This window comes from Osmerus mordax, chromosome 2 (assembly GCF_038355195.1).
Source record: "Osmerus mordax isolate fOsmMor3 chromosome 2, fOsmMor3.pri, whole genome shotgun sequence".
NCBI classification, from domain to species: Eukaryota; Metazoa; Chordata; class Actinopteri; order Osmeriformes; family Osmeridae; genus Osmerus; species Osmerus mordax.
This window is the reverse complement of record NC_090051.1, coordinates 23,162,098-23,179,486: the sequence shown is the minus strand read 5'-3', so window position 1 is coordinate 23,179,486 and position 17,389 is coordinate 23,162,098. Positions and strand designations below refer to the sequence as shown.

The window sequence follows — 17,389 nt, the reverse complement described above, 5'->3', positions numbered from 1 at the left end:
AGAAGATAGATGCTTTCACCAGGGAGATAGATGCTTTCACCAGGGAGAGAGGGACAGGGTTCTGAAGACACACACTTCCTGTCTGTCTGAAACCCTGAACAATGGGCTTGGGCTTTTCTTCCAGTTTCACAATGACACTGGTGAAGCCAGCTCTGTTCCCAGAAACCTGACGAGGAGCTGGGAAACGGCTTCCCGTTGTTTACAGGAGGGTCAGGGGGAGGTGGACGCTTGTGTTTTTAGAGGCCTGTGGTGTTTCTGTTTCAGAGGAGTGGGGTGTTTCTGTTTCAGAGGAGTGGGGTGTTTCTGTTTCAGAGGAGTGGGGTGTTTCTGTTTCAGAGGAGTGGGGTGTTTCTGTTTCAGAGGCCTGGGGTGTTTCTGTTTCAGAGGAGCGGGGTGTTTCTGTTTCAGAGGCCTGGGGTGTTTCTGTTTCAGAGGAGTGGGGTGTTTCTGTTTCAGAGGCCTGGGGTGTTTCTGTTTCAGAGGCCTGGGGTGTTTCTGTTTCAGAGGAGTGGGGTGTTTCTGTTTCAGAGGCCTGGGGTGTTTCTGTTTCAGAGGAGTGTGGTGTTTCTGTTTCAGAGGCCTGGGGTGTTTCTGTTTCAGAGGCCTGGGGTGTTTCTGTTTCAGAGGCCTGGGGTGTTTCTGTTTCAGAGGCCCTGGGGTGTTTCTGTTTCAGAGGAGTGGGGTGTTTCTGTTTCAGAGGCCTGGGGTGTTTCTGTTTCAGAGGAGTGTGGTGCTTCTGTTTCAGAGGCCTGGGGTGTTTCTGTTTCAGAGGCCTGGGGGTGTTTCATTTTTCATGTCATTTCTTATAGACATTTTAAGAAAACTATGTACTAGGTCACTGCAAACCCCGTATTACTTTTTAACAGTAAAATGTGCGTTTTCCCTTTCAGCTGAGGCAACATAATCATACAGCTCAACTTTACTCTCTTCTATTTTCCTTAAAATCCCAGTGTGTCCATCAGAACACAGAATGTCTGGATCCTCCAAAACCATCTGAATCGCCACTAAAACCACCCCTATTTAATGCCCAGACGAAACCGAGAAGCTATCAGCACGTTTCCCTGTTGAGTTTACCTCAGCTTGTTAAGTGTGGACACAGTTACTTTATGATTCACTAAGTAGAGTTGGAGATCCATGTCTTATTTTACTCCATAATTCAGCTGTCAATACGAGCGTCATGAGGTTTGGCTAAAGGCCCCGATGATGTCATGTGTAGCTTTTACACCCGTCATGGGAAAACTTTGTTGTCTGATTTGTTAAAATGTTCCACATGGGCCATTTATATTTTGAAACATCTGTATTTATAAACGGAAAGCGTTTAGAACGAATGCTTGTATTACTTTGCAAGCTTCTTTGAAAAGTGGACCTGTTCAGATGAACAGCCAAAGTAGACTGTTTTGTTCAGATCAAGTTTCTAATTAAATCTACACAGCAGGGGTCCTCCATAACGTGCCTGTGATAATACATCCAATTACCCCAATTCTTTCCTCAATCAATCAACAAAAGCCATTTTAAGGACTGAGATTTCAGCTAAAGTACATGATTTACAGAGGCAGTGGGTAATTAAAGTAAGGTTTTCATTTTGCATTTCGAGAAATGGACCCCAAGCCGCAGACACAGCTAGAACTAGGCCGCCCAAACGAGCCAATCCAAACCTGGAATCAAAATACTTCCTGCTGGAGAGAAGGGCAACGCTAAGCAGAGCGGTGAGCTGGCGGTGGGAGCGAGATGATAATATTTGGGGGTGCATGCGGGTACTGAATGAGGTACCCTCAAGCTGAATCCACTAATCCTCCAGCCCCCCAGTTGCCCCCCTGCCCCTGAGCAGGGGAACAGAGATCCACCACCCCCCCCCACCACCCCCCACAGGGAGTTCAGTCACGTTCCAGAACACAGCTCCGGGTAGGCACAGGTTCACAGTCCAAGTAATGTACCCAAATGATATCTCAACTTCAACTTGAGTATTTAGTCACAACTCGTCTGGTGAGTGAAGATAAAGGAGGGGGAGCGATCATCTAAACTCGAGGGATAAAGCTCCAGACGAGACAGCGAGGGAGGGGTGGAGGATTGTTCTGGATGCCAAGGAAGGGGGTTCTGGGCTGTCTGGAGAACCCTGCATCATGTGTTAGGGACTGAATGGGCTTTCCTGATTGGCTTTCATTTGTTCCCCAAATTGAGGAACCATAACGGGGTGATGAAAAAATGGGACAAAGAAAGCAAGAGAAAACAGAGAGAACAAAAGGGGGAAATAAAGAAGCACATTGTCAAACCTTTCGTGCACGAAGGATACACAGAAAGGTTTTTCAAGACCTTGAATATTGAGCTCTACAAACCAGCTTCAGGCTCACCTGAAAACATTTTATCAGATAAACTTCATGACAGACCTCCCAAAACCCTGTTGATGTGGCCTTTAACATCACATCTGATAACAAAAATGTTCTGTATATTTGACGCCGTGAATGCAGAATTACTGCTCATGAATCACACCGTGATATTATACCAGGGGGCGGGGGGCAGGGGGCGGGTGGCAGGGGGCAGGGGGCGGGGGGCAGGGGGCGGGTGGCAGGGGGCAGGGGGCGGGTGGCAGGGGGCGGGTGGCAGGGGGCAGGGGGCAGGGGCAGGGGGCCGGGGCAGGGGGCAGGGGGCAGGGGGCAGGGGCAGGGGGCCGGGGCAGGGGGCAGGGGGCAGGGGGCGGGGTGATGAAAGGGGAGGGTGGGGCGGCCAGGGACTCTCCAGCTCCTCTGAGACCCAGGCTGTGCTGCTGAGAGATGTCTGGGAGAGATCCCGGGGGAACAGCTCTGGTCTGTACAGACGTACAGAGGCAACAATAGGACTGGTGTCAGAACCACCACTATGATGAAAACAGGCCCGATATCGATCTTTTCGACTCTGGATGAAAACTAAAACTCATGTGAGAAGAACCGCACTGAGGTGTTAGCTTCCAGGACATGAGCAGACCTAGCTGGTGTTAGCTTCCAGGACATGAGCAGACCTAGCTGGTGTTAGCTTCCAGGACATGAGCAGACCTAGCTGGTGTTAGCTTCCAGGACATGAGCAGACCTAGCTGGTGTTAGCTTCCAGGACATGAGCAGACCTAGCTGGTGTTAGCTTCCAGGACATGAGCAGACCTAGCTGGTGTTAGCTTCCAGGACATGAGCAGACCTAGCTGGTGTTAGCTTCCAGGACATGAGCAGACCTAGCTGGTGTTAGCTTCCAGGACATGAGCAGACCTAGCTGTACATTCCTACTGTTTACCTAAAGTATTCACATCTTCCTGCTCCTTCTCAGACATTAAATATGTAGCTACAGTGGAGAGTTGGAGGTTACTCTTGTTTAGTTCTCTTACGTTTTTTATACATGTTCCAAATAAAAATAAAAATCTGACTTAAATCTGACTTCCCACGTTTCGCCTGACATAAATATGTTCAACAATGTCATCTTATAAAAGCCTGTGGTTGCTGTTCTTAACATGAAAGCCCTCTACACAGGACAAGTCCTCAAAGGCACACCAACCTTTGTGTACAGTGTATCGCACGTAACGCGACTCTGCCCTTTATGAGAAGGTCTGTTCAGGTGTTTCCTCTCTTAATCACGGTTATAAATAAACTACTGGGCCTGTTTTCGAGGGACGATAATGATGACGTAGAAATGAGTCACCTTGAAAGATGTTTGGTTTAGTGCTCTATTGAATCCAGCTTTCATATGACAGTTAGTACATTTTGTGGACCCATAAAGTAATTAGCTGTCCAGATGCCTCAAAAAAAATAAAAAAATAAAGTGGAATAAAGTGCATGTGGATTTAAGGTCCAAAACTTAATGACAATCACTGGTGTGCTTCAGATAAAACCAGTGCATCTCCTATGCATTCACAAGAATGTCAATAGCCATTTTAGTCCAAAGAGGGAAAAAGCTGAAAAAGATTTTGGTACTAACCCTAACCCTACACCTAACCCTAACCCTACACCTAACCCTACACCTAACCCGAAGCCAGCTGCTGCAGAGCGTGTCGAGCTCACTCAAGAAGTCCCATTTCCTTCAGTAATCCAGCATGTCAACAGGGAAAAGGAAGAACAATTGTTTTGGGTTACTGGTCTGCCACGGTCAGGAGATTCAGAGTCCAAGTAGGAGCTGTAGTGACCCTGGGACTGCCCCGACCCACGGCAGTAAGAGGCCACATGTTTTCCCAGCCTGGGCGTGGAGACATGCTCCCCTTGAAGAAGCTGACTTGCTGTGGATGGTAAACACCTCCAAGCAGCAGGACTGAAAGACATCTAAAGCTGAAATATTTCCAGTGACCGGTAAGAAAGAAACATTCACAACTATCTTCCTTCAATGGTTCTCCGTGGGGACCTTTGATCTGTCTGTCTTTAGGTGCCAGATCAACTGTGTAAGTGCCTTTACTCAAGAGCAGACTGACGACTGTTGAAACGGGATAATATCTCAACGTGGATTTTAAAAGGCTTCATTTACTGAGAAATTCTATCTGGTCTCCATGACTCCAGGCACAACTAACCCTAAAACCATTATTTTCTCTCAGTTATATTTTTTCTATCAGCACATGACACAAAAATATGCTCAAATCAAACTGCATCCTTTTATAAAGCTTTGAACTCAAAGGAGGGACTTAACACAAAAACATGCAGCTAATTTGAGTCTAATAAACAATGAATTCTACAGTACGATTCATTGTGGACGTGCTGTGCAGTCATCTGGAGGGCACAAGACAGTACAGTACAGTAACATATCTTATTCCCTTCTTAATCTTATCTCAACCAAATTGCTTGTTAAAATACTATTATGCTGTCAGAGAATGAACCTGTGAGAGCGTCAGCAAGGTCAGGATTTAGGTTTGCCGTCTTTACAAACACAGCATGCCTGTGCACATCAGAAACAGGGCAATCCTCACAGTCAACCAACTCTATAGAGCTCGGGCGTATGAAATACAGGATTAAAAGAGCTTTATAACATTTTGACTACCTTTTTTCTTTTTTGTATGAGTCTGAAAGGCATCCAGGGTAAATCCAGGGAACACGATAGCTCTTAACTCCCAACATAGATTGACATGAAAAAGGTTTTTCATTTAGAATTAAGACTTTGAAATAATATTATAATTACAGGCACAAAGCATTATTTCGATATATATAAATCCAGATGGATTATCTTATCAGGTTGACTAAAACAACACTTCTGTGAAAAAAGACATGGCTGGAGGGCAAAAGTATGGCAACATCAGTTACAAAAAATGCCCTGTTTTTCATCAGCAAATTGAAAGCCATCTTCTCAAACATGAGATCACATGTTATATGAGACAGCTGTGCACTTTGAGCTGTGTTGTTTACTGAATGCAAGGCTTCTCCAGGCAGACTCAGACCCTGACCCCCCTCTTACACGTCTCATCAGGGAACTCACCGGCCAGAAGGACATTGCAGAGCTTCTCTCCAGGACAGCCACTCCTGCTTGGCTCCCAAATCCAGTAATGGTCCAGAATATCAAATTAGTTTATCTGGGCTCACAGAGGCTGTGCCATAGTGAGTGTGTCTCTCTCTCACTCACACACACACACACACACACAGAAGAGACAGGGTCTGGCCTTTATCCTGACATGTTTCCTGAGAAGCATTGTTAGCAAAAGGGAGAGGAAACACACACACACACAGAGATACACACACAGATACACACACACACACACACACACACACATACACATACATACTGTAGATACACACACACATACTGTGGATACACACACACATACTGTGGATATACACACAGATACACACACACACGCAAAATTACAATAATAACTAAAGTTTCCATTCTCAGTTGTACTGAGACCCACGTATACACATAACACACACACACAGACACACACACACACACAGAGACACACACACACACACACACACAGACACACACACACACACACACACTGAGACACACACAGAGACACACACGCAATGGAAAGAGAGTCACATCATGGAGAGACAAGCAGTGTGAGGGTGTCAAGAGCCTTTGTTCGCCCAGGCCAAGGTCAACGTTTAACCTGCGCCTGCCAGAGCCTCTGGCCGGCTCTCCAGGAAGCCTCTTTTCCTGGTTGATCATTGACAGGACAGGGAAAGTTGTCCAGCCAAGTTCATTTAGACTGAGCTGCACCATTTTAACGATGATGAAAATAAGAAAACACAGGTTATTTAGTGCCTAATAAGAGTAACTGATTGATCTACCTCCTCTGTGAGAGAGATAAATAACATTCTCTTCTAGGTTTGAAATTTCCATGGGGATGGCCTTTCCCAACTCTCACAGTGTAAGAAATCTCTAAGCGATTTAGACGTCATCAAAGTGAATTAGACTTTTCCAAAGTTGCATTTTGAGATGACTGAATGGTTTTCATCAGTGTAAATGTCTCATAGAAACGTTGTGTCCATTTCTAGTGAGAATATGAGATAGTGGCGAGGCTAATTCTACAGCTAACGGTCTGGCAAGCTAACTTAACCAAGCATAGCTACATGACTAAGAAGTTAGTCTTAGGCAAGCTCTGAATCAGGAATACTTGGACGGAGCGACAGAGAACTAGTGTCTGGTAGTCCCAGACGACCAGGAGCCAGATGTGGAGCAGAAGCAGAGCTGGGGTTGAAAGGTCAGAGACAGGAGCAGAGGAAGGTCAGACGAGCCCCAGTGTTTGCAGCAGGCGCTGCATGGAAAACATTTCAAAAGTGACATGTTGATTGGAAATGGTACGGCAACATTGACATGTTTTGTAGAAGGGGGATTCTGAGGAGGGTTAGAGAGAGATGAGATGATGCAGAATGTACGTAGCTGGGACAAAGGAGTTGTTTGTAACTTGTGTATGTGTTTGTGTTTGGTCAGTGAAAGCAGGTATAAATAGAGACATGCTCTGAGAACAGTCTATTCCCAGCCAGCCAGCAGAAGAGCCAGCGGAGTGTACACAAGGATTATGGGAAAAGAGTTTCCATCAACACTGCACAGGAAGCCCTATGTCCCCAGCAGGAAGTAGATCTCCTGCACAACAGAGGGGGGGAGGGGGGGGCAGGGGGCTTACTACAACAGCCCCTCCAACCCCTTTGTGTGCAGTGGAGACAAATAAGGCCATAAACACAACACCACGCCCACTTTACTAGGTCCTCCCTGACCCTTGTCACCTCCCTGAGGTCACAGAGCCCGTCCCCACCCCCTCCCCCCGCCCGGCCCCCCCCCGTCCTCCCATTAAGAGGCGGGATGCATTGCATCACCTCTTGGTTGCGTTCCAAGAACCCCAGCAGAGGACTGAGGAGGTACACCCAGGACCTACGAACCTGAGGTTTCTACACGCTCAACATGTGCTGGCCATGACATCACCTATGTTTTTATACCGATAACGCACAGAGATGACGACATGTTGGGGCGAGGAATGACACTGGATGTTTCTGTAAATGCAGACTGATCGAAGCAAGATGCCGTCCAAAGAATGTGTGTTTGAGGTCCGTAAATGTGACTTTAAGGGGAAGAAACTGCCTCACGTCATTGGTATACCCAGGAAAGTTTCATGTTGCACAGAAATACACAAATAAAATCCACTTGTGAAGCACTGGGGAGAATGTGCTCTCTGGGCAGAGGGGCGGAGGGGCGGAGGGAGGGGGCCTGATGGGTGTGGCTCAAGCAAACGTACCATTGGGCAGTCGTAAGAATGATACACTGAAATGGATGTCTAACACTTGATTTTCTGCGAACTTTGTGTCAAAAAGGCTATTGTCAGATTTAACTGAATGGATTCCTATAGAGCCCTTGTTTAGACATCATGCTGCTCTGGATGTTTGTGTTGTACATTTACATTTAGTCATTTAGCAGACGCTCTTATCCAGAGCGACTTACAGTAAGTACAGGGACATTCCCCCGAGGCAAGTAGGGTGAAGTGCCTTGCCCAAGGACACAACGTCATGTGGCATGGCCGGGAGTCGAACCAGCGACCTTCTGGTTACTAGCCCGATTCTCTAACCGCTCAGCCACCTGACTCCCATACAGGGAGTACAGACTGACGAGTCAAATGAGTGCAGACAAGACGTGGTTTCCATGAGAAACAGGATATCATGTCTGAAGAACGGTCGTTCTGCCACAACCAACAGGGGCATTCAGGATGACTTTGTTTGGATCTATAACAACAATGTTGTCAATGATGCCACCACATCGGACAAACGAAATACAACCATGACAACACCTCCCCCTGCTGGACAGATACCACACACCGTCTCTGGCCAGCCAACATCACATCTCATGTTGTCTTATCGTCTTCAGCTCCAAGACGCCTCCACACCTGGCAGACCATTGACCTCAACATCAATATTTCTTTGAAATCGAACACCGTACGTTTACTTTGTTCCCCGTGGCGACAAATACCTTTCCGAGCTTCCTAGAAGAAATGAGACAGCACGCCTTGATTGTTTTGACTATACGTGAAGCCCCGACATGAAAGACAGGATGGAATGTAAATTCTCTGTTTACTTGTCTTCTTCCTCTGCTTTCATGTCCCCCCCCTCTCTCTCTTCTCCGTCAGACTGTCAACCGAGCGCCCAGACTTGACATAAACAGGAGTGTCACTCACGTGTTGGCCCAGCTGCTGAACGAGGGACATGGAAACTAGCATTATCTGCGTCATCTGGTGTTTCAGCTCTAGTGATGTCAGATAACCCAGAGAATACCCTGAGCCTTGCTTTTTTTTCTCCTCAAAGCAACAGATGGTTTTTAAAAGGTACAGACGAAATATCATATTATTGCTTCAAGTTATTCCCATGGGATTAGCTCACAGCTCCTATTCCTAAACCACATGACCACCGAGTGAAATGTAGTTTCAAAAGATTGGAGTCTGAATTATGAAAGCCCCAAAAAGCAGTAGCTTTTCTCTCACTCTTCATTCAGGAGAGAAACACTTGTTTCCATGAAGATGTGAAAGTAAGACACAATACAGCACATCGACATCTGACTTAAAGGTCATCTCTCCATTGTAGCGAGCTAGCTAATAAACATTTGGTGCGGATAAGAGCAGGGCCAGCTACACCAAGCCAGAAGACTGGTCAGGAATGTGCCTCGAAAAGGGACGTTATCAACCTCACTGATGCGTGCCGGACATGGAGAGTAAAACTTGTCGATTTTGATACTACATCCATCAAAACTAGATTGTTCTACACTGTTCATTAAAATACATGGTATCTAATCTTACTGGTGTAAATAGAACTGTTTTATCTACAAAATTACTCAACGTTTATATCCATTCCACAAGTGGACAAGGCAATGGAGGTCTTGTCTCTGTGTGAGGTCAGAATGATTCTTGTTTAACATGGTCAACCTTTGAGAGTTAAACCTTAGTGAGTGAATATTTCCTTTTGCATGGTAAATAACTTTTTGTTGTAGAAATATGAAAACATATGTGCCACAATTGTTGTTACAAAGAATCACAAAACAACAAACTTCCCTTCAGTGTGTTTACATTGGTGATTTATGAAGTTGCACAGGAATCCTTGCACGTGCTTGTTTGGTTGGGTGCAGGTCATGCACACAGGTGAAACCCCTTGAATTCTATTCAATCCAAAAACAATATTAGTGCTGCTCAGCAGTGGCAGTCTCAACTGGCATTACCATGGCTACAGCTTATCTAGCTTCTCATTTGTTGCTTTAGGGTGCACAAGCCAAACAGAGTTGTCCTAAGATACTTTAAAAACAGTTTTAAAGATTAATGGTCAAAGATTAGTGGTCATGTAACTGTATTAAAGAGAAATCTTAAATTTTGTTTTACAGACATTTTGATCGTAATTTGAGGGACCACTCAAAGCAACAACGAACAGCTTGGCCTTGTGGTATTCTGGTTATTTTAAGAAGCCGCCAGAGAGACGCAGATAGAGGCCCAGCCCCAGCCTCGCTCTGATCTGGTCAGGAGTCCTACAAGTGCCAGATTAACTTCTGAGAAAGAAATGTCTGTCCATTGTGTGCAAGAATACACGATGATGAGGGCCCAGCTGGAGGGACTGTATCTGAATGAAGCTTTAGGTGCAGCACATGGATGGTATGCAATGGATGCAAGTGAGGGGATTTCAGGCAATGCAACATATGCGACCAACTGACCGAACCCTTGATTTGATTAGGGGTCACAAAGCTTCGCTCCATAACCTGGGATTAGAGTGATAACATGCAGCACATGTGCAGCAATTACACATGGGTGTTATGTTTCATCTCTTCTGCCTATTTATAGTTGTCATATCGCTCATTCTCTCTAGCAGCACTGCTCAGTGGTGCTCAGAGCAGATACACACATCACAATGTTATGGGGCTTGACAATCCCTTAAACTACTATTCAAATTAAACAGCCCAAAGTTTAGTAATTTCCTCATCATCTTACAAATAACCATGACACCTACAGGAACTGAACACATCAAACAACTTGACAGTGGACATCCTTTTCCCAGGCTAAACACTGGGAAGCTAAATTCTCCGATAGTCGTTTTATCCCTCACAGCACACTGAGATGTAGCATTCCAGTGCAAATACCTATGAAATTCCTCAGCAGTGGAATGTGGAAATGTGAAAACCTATCCTTTAAAAACAGTAAGGGAAGGTTCGGGCACAACGATCTGCCACAGCTTGTTACAAGCTTCTGCACAAAATGGAGAGAAAACAGTCAGGGCCTTCTTCCTGTGTGTATTCAGAGTAAATGCAGCATGTCAAAAGAGGGATTTATAACCTCCCAGAAGAAAAACATTCTCCCGATGATGAAAACATGATTGGTCGACCTGGGCTGCCCTCCTCAGCCCCACTCTGCTGTCGCACTAATTACCCTCGGAGCCGAATGGCATCCAACCTAGTTGGCCACATAACCTTGACAAAAGCCACATTTGTGTCCCGATGCGAGACAACCTGGGAGAGCTCTGTCCCTCACTGTGTCCTGATGCGAGACAACCTGGGAGAGCTCTGTCTCTCACTGTGTCCTGATGCGAGACAACCTGGGAGAGCTCTGTCTCTCAGTGTCCTGATGCGAGACAACCTGGGAGAGCTCTGTCTCTCAGTGTCCTGATGCGAGACAACCTGGGAGAGCTCTGTCTCTCACTGTGTCCTGATGCGAGCAGCTACAAAAGGCACCAGACTGGGGGTTTCAACGTTGCCAAGACTGATCGCCACGTTCCCTTGCCAAGTATCAGAAAGAAGACAAGAAAATCCCTCACAGCCGAGAAATGTCAACAAAACCGGCGCATAAAGGCCACATTCATCCACCCACAAAGAAATGAAAACTGGATGGTATAAATGGACAGCATTATGTCCCTGTCATACCACAGGTCCCCCAAAGCAGAGGTGTTTAAGTTGGCCCTCTATTCAGCATTCAGCCATACAGGAGCACACATCCATGACTGGGGGGGGAAAGTCTTCGTCTTTGTCCTTTATCTATCATTTGGACTGTCGTTCTAACCTCAAAGCAGTGCCAGATGAATTAAAGCTGCACTAAGTGACTGTATTAACGTCTATTGTGTCCTGTTCTCTTCCAGTGCAAGACTCTGTGGGCCTCTTTCTGCATCACTGCATCAGCGATGTCTTGAAAGCCATTTTGTGAATGAAATATCTGTTGATCAGATTAACATGTTTTGACCGCATACTATTCATTTACTTATACGGTCACAGTCTTTGACTTTTAAACAGATACAAGTGTATTGCTAAACTCATTTTAAAAAAGTGGTTAAGTGCACGGAAAACCAAATTTCACTGACACTGTACCTGTCAAATTCTTAGTCATGTGTCCATTATCTCTGTGGACCAACTTCAGCCACGAGTGGGTGGTGAGAAAAATCAGATCCTTCCTGTAAACGGGGTGCTATTCTTCATCTCCTCCTTAGAATGAAACCCAACTCTTCTAATGCTTTGTGCCATCCTTAGTGGGGCTTATCTTCACCCTGTGGGCGGTTTGAAAGTTGCTTTCTCTTGTGTAACATTAGGAGTAGCTTTTTCATCACTGTAATGGCGAATAGTCAGTCAACTCTATACAGTGGCTAAGGCCTACTTGATTACGGTATATCAAATGTCTATTACCATTGTATTTAGTTAAGTCTGGTATGACACACTGAAATCCATTGACATATGAAGAATGGGTCTGGTATTTGCCAAGCAGAATAGGTTCAAGGGAACTTCAGGAACTCAGGTTGTGTGTCTGTAGAACAACAGGGAGACAAAGCCAAACGCCACCACAGGGAGATGAGGAGAAGAGTGAGACATGTCAGATCCAGCGATCACTCTGATCTTCACTACAGGCAACTGTGTTTTCTACTTTGACGTACATGGGAGTCTTCTTCCCATGATGTCATGGCTGACTTCCCTGTTCCATAGACGTCTACTAAATAATAATAACGGTTCAGAGAAGGGTCTGTGACATGCAGAGTCACTGGTTCTTCTACCAAATCATCACAATCTTTTGGAAGAGCCATGAAGTGATGTCTTGGCATAAACTTTCAAGATTCTGCAGACGCCAAGGCCGTAAGCAAAACTAAATCATGACCAAGTCAACAAAAATGAACAATAATCCCACTTTCAACTACAGTAACTAACGTTTCAGAATAATATAACAAAAAGCTGAATAGCACCATGACTCTGTTGTAGCTCGTGTCCAAATGTTGACCCTCCAGAACCTGTCTGTGTCCTTTAAAAGGCTTGTAAACATTGACCACAGTCTGATGGCACACAGTTGGTTGATGGGAAGAGCAACAAAGAGCTCTCAACAGACCCAGAAACCTCAATTTCTATTAAACAAACACAGCTGGAAAAGCATACTTGATCTTTATCAATTGCTGCAATGGGCCTCGCAGTCCCAAGACCAGCATGGCTGAATGTGCACAGAAAAAAACAATACTTGATATCATACCTGATATTATTGTTTTGGGACACTTATTCCACTGTGGTGGGCTGACAACGAAAATCCTTCAATCATGGGAGTGACACTCAATCTGACGTAAACCCACTCCCAAGTCAAGCATAGGTTGGGCACTTTTCCATAAAAAAATGGACAGAGTGTTGTCTGTTAGGGGCTTGTGCAGGTCAACGCTGCCAGGTAAGAGGGAGACGATGGGCGGGGCCAAAGCCTCAGCACAGAGGTGACTCTGTGTTCTTACAGCCGCTGGAATGCAATATGGGATGACGGGGAACTTTCACTTCACTGCATACCTTATCAAATCATCTCAGAGGCAGGGGAAGCACCAGACAACAGAAGAAACCAAGGTGGGAATTCATAGGATCATAGGAGAGGATTTGATAGGCTTCAATGGGATATTTTGCAGATATTGTAACCATATGCAATATTGTAATTATGCAAAGATTCTTGGGTAAGGCATCTCCCAGCTGCTACAGTTTAGCATTGGCATTACTGGGAACTCCAGAGTTACATTACCTTAAATAATCAGACACTACTCAAGAGAAAAGCCACCACATAAGTCAATATTTTGCTTCCTGGTTCTCCAAACATTAACCAATAAGGAGTCTCTGCATCTGTGGTCAACCAATAAGGAGTCAAATCCACCCACATCCTTTTTTCCCTTAGGTATTGTGCAATCCTTTTTGTTTTCCCTTTCTTCTGAAAAGGTGCCTTCCACGAGGTCCAGGTGTTTGGGGCTGTGACGCCTGCAGTCTGAGAGGACACAGCCCAACACGATTAGAAAGAGAACAGTCCTCCGTTCTTATCACATATCAAAGAAATGGATAGCCTTGAAAACACCCTTGTGGTCCATATGCTTTTTGCTTCTTCAATAAGAAAAAAAACTACAATTGTTAAGCCAGCGTGGCTAATAAAACAAGTTACCTTTGATCAGTCATGCCCGGAGGTGTGTGTGTGCGTGTGTGTGTCTGTTTGCAATTTGTGTGTCTGTACATGCGTCTAAATGTAGTTGGGGTTTAGACTACAGGGAAAAGAGTTACATGGGCCCAGCTATGGGAGAGACAAGGATAACTTTGAAGCCGCAGGCAGCTTGTTTTTGTAAAGGACTGCATTGTTTAGGGTTAGGGTTAGTAAATGTAAACACCTGACGATGTGTAGATGCAAACTGGAGTTGTAAATCTAAAGGATCGCAATGACCTTCTGCCAAATGCAACAGCCATTAGAGCTTTCTTGATTGCACTTATTTATATTCCCTTTATTAGGCTAAGTAACACGTGCACACAAACACTTTTAACAACTGTGTGCTGACAAGTTCAAAGACAAAACGCAGTCCAGCATCAGCTCCTTTACAAACCTGCGTGTGGTTCCAGACCCAGACCTGCGTGTGGTTCCAGACCCAAAGCTAAGTGACTGCTTCCAATTTCTACTTAAAATGCATTCCAGACTTAATCCAGGGTGTTCCGGTTTTCCTAAGTGATCTGACTTCTCTCGTATAGACATCTGTCACTTTCAGCCTGCAGTATCTTACTTCCCTGTCCTCAAAGATTCCCTCTTTGCTCTCTCCTTCTGATTCATCCCCACTTGAGGGGTGAAAAGAAGAACTTGTTTGTTCAAAAGGAGGATGGAACTGTCTGGGAACAAGCAGTGGTCCTCTGATTGATGCATCTAGTAAGTGTGTTTTGAGAAGAAAGACTAGCATGCTGCTGTCCTTTCTCGGCTTTAGAATCTAACCTAATCTCCTTCCATAGTTTTACCTGTCATGTCTCTTAACGTTCAGAACTCTCTCCTAGTGACTGCACAGTCCGCTGCAGTGCCATTAGCTTGTCAGAGATGCATTGAAGACCAGCTTGTTTGACTACGATATAGTTCAGTTGTAGAACATCTGAGATCAGGAGGTCATAGTAGATAATAGTGTTTTCTAAATGAAGACAGACACCTTTTTCTGTAACCCCTTCATAGTTCTGACACTGGTGCTTTGCTGTCTGGGAGTGTTTATTGTTTTTTGTTGTTTTTTTTCTCATCTCCATCCTGTCAGGGGCTGGGGGTGCACGGTGTGCTGTTTACGTAAGAGGAGGGGAAAATCACTTCACGTAGAATGTGACAGGGATCGCAGCCAACAGACTTATGAAAGGCAGTAAAAACAAAACATTGTTTTTGGCGGGTACCTTACGCGCCAGCTCTATCTTTAATAATCAACAGAAGCTTGCCAAGTCTTCTAAATTACAAAAGCCAAATACCACCTATCCTCATCTAAGAATGAATGACACAACATGTACCCAGGGGCTGTGCTCATTCAACAGCAACACTCACCTCCTTCTTCTGTGGTACACCAAAAGGCTGATTATACCGGCACTTGAAATTATAATTCCCACAATTTCCAAATTACACCCAGCATACCACTGATTAGTTTACCCACAGGAAACCAAGTCAAATCCAGACAGTGTATTGAGTGCTTACACGCACACAGACCCAGTGTCAGTGGGACTGAAGCAGAGAAACTGAACCATGATTTTACACAACTATTAACCTCACATCATTCTTCGCCCTAAACCTCCCTGTATTTCTTTAATTGAGCAGTCAAGGCTTGTAATCATCAGATAACAAGCAGAAACAACTCCAGGAGGGAACGTAGGGTTATTGTGGATGTTGGCAAGCTCTGATTGGCAACCCACGTATCTCGAGGAGACGAACACTTGCACATGCACCAACCCCATGGGGCTACAGCTCACCTTGCCCTGAGTCATGTGACTCCTGTCTGCCACACTATCGTTAGTCAAGGACGTCCAACTAAAGGACGATTGGAAAAAAATACTTCCATCAACCTCCGTCAACATCCTCCACCACTCTGGATGAATCAGGCTGGGTTGTGAGCACAGGTCACACAGACTACATTCCTCCAGTCCTCTCCTGCCACCCCTGAGACAGCGACCACAAAGCAGACCCTGTTCCCCTTCTCCTGCAGGCCTGCTCACCCTGACCCCCTGTGACCAACACCCCCCCCCCCCTCCCCCTCTCAGGAGTCAGACTGGATTGAAGACCACCATGTTGTGGGTCGGCAGGCAGATGTCTAGTTGACATCTATAAGTGCCTGTCAGGAAGCTCTTGTGTGCGTCTGATCTTCGAAGCAGTCCAGTTTGTATTTCTAGTATTCCCTAGTATTAACTTTTTCCTATTCATTTCCAAGCATAGTGCCTCACACAAGCATCTTGGATCACATCGTCTGAGCGCATAATTTAAACACATTTGAATATTGCCTGAGCAATAGCGACTACGATAATAATCGATCAAAAAAAGGTGGCTCCGATCAATACCCATGATCCGATGTAAAAGGTAGCCTACAGTTTCTGCAACAGGTGGGATTAACAACAGGCTGTTAAGTGACCCTCACATTAATATGAAAATATTCATGCATGTTGCCTAATATTCACAGCCTACAAACCACAGCCCATGTGTATGCGATTTAGTAGATGTAGTGCTTTGTATAATATGTTTAATTCATCAGGAGCAATCGTAAAGCACAATGTTGGTTAACCCTACAAGTTAATAAATCATGGCGTTCGCTCAACATTTACCCAGTTCTCAAGTTCAAAGCCTATCGTTCTACGCCCACTTTCCTCCGGTGATAACGCTTGCAAGTGCGTGACAACTGTCTTTACCTTATTCAGAAGTCTTCCACCCTCTTTCTTTTTCTCCTCATTTTGGTCGAGAGGCATTTGTTGTAGGTCGTCTTCACAACAGATAAAACTCACGGTGCATCCCATCCAGGCAAATTCAGATCACAGTCGCGTAGACCCATTCAAAACCTTGATAAATCAGAGTATATTTTCCAATATACATCGAAGTAACGTCGCATCATCCACAAACGCACGTATGAAACTAAAACCGCTCGCTCTACCTGAGCAAAAACGGTTTGCAAAGTCAGACTAGGAAATACATAACTGCAAAAAAGATGTTTAAGTATTTGAAACTTATTTCCTAAATGTCCGTTTGGACCATTCCATCACAAAAGTTAGCTCGTTTCTCTCTAAACCTTCATGTAGGATCCCACCTTGAACTAACTTCTTTCCCGCTGCGCAGAATAGGCTGGGTTTTGGAATGGAAAAAAAAAAGAAAAGAAAAAAGACCTGGTGTTTGGTATGGGTGCTCTGGCTTTGAAGTTCTGAAAAAATTTATATTACAAAGTAATTTAAATTACTACATTTACTATTACTGAAATTATTAACACATCTTCCATAAGTCAGTATTTTGCAGCACGTTTCATGAGTAGCCTACATATTATTTTAATAACAAGAAATAAAAGCGCAATTTCCTTATTTTCCGGGGTGAAAATAAAGTAGCCTACCTGTTAGCTAACGACTACTACGGTAACAGTAAACATTATTGACTTATATAATGACAGAATAATGGGAGGGAAATACTGGCACACTTAATCGATGTCCAAGTCAGTGTAACATCATCATATGAAACTGCACCTGAAAGTTTCTAAAAACCGATCCT

At 44.8% G+C, this 17,389-nt stretch overlaps 1 protein-coding gene across 1 annotated transcript; it reads right to left on the bottom strand.

The window, feature by feature from the left end:
- Positions 1-210: 210 nt before the first annotated feature.
- On the bottom strand, positions 211-15,636 carry LOC136967688 (proteoglycan 4-like). The gene is made up of 3 exons (XM_067261580.1): positions 15,622-15,636; positions 2,488-2,772; positions 211-639 (listed from the first exon to the last, which is right to left on the bottom strand). The coding sequence occupies exons 1-3, from the start codon at positions 15,634-15,636 to the stop codon at positions 211-213; spliced, it is 729 nt and encodes a 242-aa protein (XP_067117681.1).
- Between the last annotated feature and the right edge of the window lie 1,753 nt (positions 15,637-17,389).

Excerpts from the sequence above, each read along its gene's own strand:
- LOC136967688 (XM_067261580.1), bottom strand. Across the intron at positions 640-2,487 it reads CCCCCTGGTATAATATCACG|AAACACCCCAGGCCTCTGAA; the intron begins GTGTGATTCATG and ends CCTCTGAAACAG.